This window comes from Cebus imitator, unplaced genomic scaffold (assembly GCF_001604975.1).
Source record: "Cebus imitator isolate Cc_AM_T3 unplaced genomic scaffold, Cebus_imitator-1.0 Scaffold18, whole genome shotgun sequence".
NCBI classification, from domain to species: Eukaryota; Metazoa; Chordata; class Mammalia; order Primates; family Cebidae; genus Cebus; species Cebus imitator.
The window spans coordinates 8,998,458-9,003,056 of NW_016107333.1; the positions used below are offsets into that span (position 1 = coordinate 8,998,458).

At 53.9% G+C, this 4,599-nt stretch overlaps 1 protein-coding gene across 2 annotated transcripts in view; it reads left to right on the plus strand.

Moving 5' to 3' along the window:
* The first annotated feature begins 942 nt into the window (after positions 1-942).
* The window catches only part of COMMD7 (COMM domain containing 7), a 17,218-nt gene continuing 13,561 nt past the window's right edge, over positions 943-4,599 (plus strand). Inside the window, exon 1 of one of the 2 annotated variants that reach the window (XM_017514510.2) lies at positions 943-1,590. In XM_017514510.2, the coding sequence (XP_017369999.2) occupies positions 1,507-1,590 (84 nt within the window). In that variant the 5' untranslated portion in view covers positions 943-1,506. The remainder of the gene's footprint in view (positions 1,591-4,599) is intronic. The other variant, XM_017514515.2, reaches the window with a different exon arrangement.

Here is a 4,599-nt window from a genome sequence, read left to right on the forward strand (position 1 = left end):
CTCAAGGCACTTCCTACTTTTTGGAATTCCTTAATACTTTTACACACACATGCGTCTGCTTCCCTGGGTAAATTCTGACTTCTCAGAGGCCAGGCACTGCATCTGTTTCATCTGGTTGTGTCACTGTGGGATCCCCATCGCCTATCATATCTGCCTCACAACTGACCTCCTTTTTTTTGGAGGCGTGGTCTTGCTCTCTCACCCAGGCTGGAGTGCAGTGGCACATCTGGGTTCACTGCAGCCTCGACCTCCTGATCTCTCAGGCAACTTTCTTGCCTCAGCCTCACCTGCGAGTAGCTGGGATCACAGGCGTGTGCCATTCAATATTTGTTGAATGAATGTATGAATGAAATAATGACTGAAAAAATGAAATAATGACTGGGCTTGGCCTTTGGGTAAAAGACATTTTGTTTATACCTTTCCATAAGGGATTTTCAGGAAAGGGTAGGGGAGAGGAGGAGGGCTGGTGAGGAAGGTGTGCCAAACCTCCCATATTTCCCTGCCCCAGGTTTCTTGGCATTCACCACTTAGCCTCAAGGCTGGACTTAGGGCCTAGGTGAAGCCCTTAGGCTTGGCGTTCAGTTCCTAAATTCTGGATAGCATGTCTCTATTTTCTCATGTTTCCAATGGGATCAGGGTAATACTCACTTGGGAACTGTGAGGAGTCCCTGGGAAGAGAGGGCATGGGGGATTAAAGTGTTTGAGGGGCTGCAGTGACATCACGGTCTCAATAACCTCCCCTCACCCACCTGACCACCACCTTCCCTGCGCCGCACAGTCAAAGCCCTCGCACTATTTTGAGTAAACTTTGGTGAGTCAATTTCTTCCACCGCAGAGTGTCTCAAAGTGTGGTCCCTGGGTGCATTTTGGAAATGCAAATTCTCAGGCTCCACCCTGCCCGTCGGAGTCAGATCCTCTGGGGGCGGGGCCCGGCAACACCAGGTGCTGCTGATGCCCATCCGAGGTTGCGAATTACTGCTCTGCTCTGATGCCAGCTCTCCGAGGGACACTCTGGCCTGCTTGGTCCCCATCCCTGTCCCCAATGCCTGGCGTCGAGTAGGCGTGCCATAAATATCTGCCGAGTGCATAATAACGGTGATGACGATAATAGCAGCTAGCCTTTGATTGAGGGCCTCCTAGGTGCCCGGCTCTGCGTTAAACTTTCCTGGAGGCTTAACTCATTTAAGGAGCCAGCCCAGCCATCATTTTCACAGATGGCGAAACTGAGGTTCAGAGAGGCCAAGCGCCGTACCCAGGGGTCCCTCAGCGGGAGAACTGGCAGGAAACCCCTCGGTTCTCCTCGGAGCCGGGCGGTCGCGCGTGTCCGCCGCCGCGCGAGTGTGCCCCCGCCTCGCGCGGCCCAGGGCGGCAGGGGGAGGAGCGCAGCGGCGGCGGCGGCCGTGGCGAAAGTGCGGTTGCGGATGCGCGGTGAGGCCGGCGGCGGCGGCGGAGGAAGCTCAGCAGGGCGGCGGCGGCGGCGGGGCTTGCGGGGCCGGGGAGCGCGCCATGGGTCGCCTGCACTGCACGCAGGACCCAGTGCCCGAGGCCGTGAGCGGCGACATGCAGCAGCTGAACCAGCTGGACGCGCAGGTGGGCCGGGCGGCCGGGCGTGGGGCGCGGGGCCCAGGTGATTCCGGGAGCGGGGCCTGGAGGCCCAGGGCGTTTTGGGGTGGGGGGAGTTGGGCGAGACTAGACAGAGCGGCGTTTAGTCTTTTTGGGTGTGTGAGGTGGGTTCGGGGCGAGGCTAAGGGGTGCTGGGGTCTGAGGTGAGTGACGGTGATACCTCGAGAGCCAGGGGATCTCCGGAGGCCTAAGTGCCCGCTGAGGGGTCCGAAGGGGTTTGTGGGGGCCCCACAGATGGGACTACGGGACCTCTGCGGGGTCCTGGGGCCGAGGAGAGCTTTTGGGGTCCTAGAAGAGGGACGGAGGGGAGTCGAGATGAGGCTGAAGGAATTTGGGGAACTGAAGGAACAGACTAAGGGCGTGGGGACTTTGGGGGCGCGGTGGGGTGCAAAGGGAGATACAGGTTTGGCAGGGAAGCCGAGGAAGCCTGAGGGTTAGCGGAAAGCCTCGAGAATTCCAGGGGGCCCAGGGAAGCCCGGCCTGAGCTGCTGTCTTACATCTCAAGTGTGACGGGAGTGTCAGTAATAGCCAGGCCCCGATGGGGCCCTGTGGGCCTGAGGGCAAGGTCTGGGGCAAGGCTGATGACACCCTCCACCCCCACTCAGTTAAGGGGAGTCCCTGGGAGTCACATGGGAAGAAACCCGATACGCTATGCACAGTGGGGGTCCCCATCCTTGATGGTGGGGGAGCTGGCAAAGCCCTTTTCTCCCGATTCAGGCTGCAGGTGCCAGCCAAGGCAGCCTTGGAGGCGTCCTGCTTCTGTGCTGTTGGGATGCCCCTTTCATACCACCAAGGCAGCTGAAATAAATAGGTGAAAATGACACTTCTCACCCCTGCTGGGAAGATAGATCTATTTCCCCCACTAGGTTGTCACTTCTCAGGAGGTAGGGGCCCTCTCTTTCATCTCCATACCATCACAACTTCCCACACAGTAGTGCTGTTTGCGGATGAAAACCAAACTTACAGGGCCGGGCGCGGTGGCTCAAGCTTGTAATCGCAGCACTTTGGGAGGCCGAGGCGGGTGGATCACAAGGTCAAGAGATCGAGACCATCCTGGTCAACATGGTGAAACCCCGTCTCTACTAAAAATACNGTTGACCAGGATGGTCTCGATCTCTTGACCTCGTGATCCACCCGCCTCGGCCTCCCAAAGTGCTGGGATTACAGGCTTGAGCCACCGCGCCCGGCTGGGTTTTTTTTTTACAGTTGTTATTTTTGAAATGGAGTCTCGCTCTGTCGCCCAGGCTGGAGTACAGTGGCACAATCTTGGCTCACTGCAAGCTGTGCCTCCCGGGTTCAAACAATTTTTCTGCCTCAGCCTCTTGAGTAGCTTGGATTATAGGCATGAGCCACCCCACCTGGCCTAGGGCCCTTATAAGAAGAGGAAGAGGCCGGTGGCTCATGCCTGTAATCCCAGCACTTTGGGAGGCCAAGGCAGGCAGATCCCTTGAGGTCAGGAGCTCAAGAGCAGCCTGGCCAACATGGTGAAACCCTATCTCTACTAAAAATACAAAAATTAGCCAGGTGTGGTGGCAGGCACCTGTAATGCCAGCTACTTGGGAGGCTGAGGCAGGAGAATCGCTTGAACCCAGGAGGCAGAGTTTATAGTGAGCCGAGATTGTGCCACTGCACAATAAAATATTATCACTCTGGGTGACAGAGTGAACTCCATCTCAAAAAAAATAAAATAAGGACCCCAGCCCTGCGGGGTTAGGGTCCCACTCTTATGACCTAATTTAATCTTTATCATCTAACAGAACCTGTCTTCAAATATTGTCACAACAGAAGTTAGGGCTTCAATATATGAATTTTGGGGGGACATAAACATTCAGTTCCTAACAACACAGTATCAGTAAAGAGAAAAGATTAACACACATAAAACTGTAAGAGTCTGTTCTGGGTGCATAATAAAGTATTGCAATTTATTGTTACTTGTCTTTTTTTTTTTTGAGACGGAGTTTCGCTCTTGTTGCCCAGGCTGGAGTGCAATGGCGCGATCTCGGCTCACCGCAACCTCCGCCTCCTGGGTTCAGGCAATTCTCCTGCTTCAACCTCCTGAATAGCTGGGATTACAGGCACGTGCCACCATGCCCAGCTAATGTTTTGTATTTTTAGTAGAGACGGGGTTTCACCATGTTGACCAGCATGGTCTCGATCTCTTGACCTCGTGATCCACCCGCCTCGGCCTCCCAAAGTGCTGGAATTACAGGCTTGAGCCACCGCGCCCGGCTGTATTTTTATTAGAGATGGGGTTTCACCATATTGGTCAGGCTGGTGTCGAACTCCTGAGCTCAGGTTATCCACCCACCTCAGCCTCCCAAAGTACAGGGATTACAGGCATAAGCCACCGGGCCTGGCCAATATTTGTGTGTTTAGACAAATCTAAACAGAAAAGGTACAGTACAAATACAGTATACAAGATGAAAAATAATACACCTAGGGTACTTACTGTGAACGACGCTTGAAGGACTGGTAGTTGCTGTGGGCGAGTGAGTGAGTGTGAAGGCCCAGGATGTTACAGCATGGTATTGTAGACTTTCTAAACCCTGTATCCTTAGGCTACACTAAATTTATAAAAAATATTTTCTAGTTGGGTGTGGTGGCACAGCTACCACTGTAGTCCCAGCCTCTTGGGAAGCTGAGGCAGAAGGATCACTTGAGCCCGGGATTTCAAGGCTGTAGTGCATGATGATTCCACCTGTGAATAGCCATAGCATTCCAGCCTGGGCAGCATGGTGAGATCACATCTCTAAAAAAAATTTTTTTCTTTTTCTGAAAAGCTGACGTTAGCCTAATGTAACTTCATTTGTTTGTTTGAGACAGAGTCTCCCTCTGTTGCCCAGGCTGGAGTGTAATGGCACATCTTGGCTCACTGCAACCTTCACCTCCCAGGCTCAAGCAATTCTCCTGCCTTAGCCTCCCAAGTAGCTGGGACAATAGGCATGCACCACCATGCCTGGCTACTTTTTTTTTTTT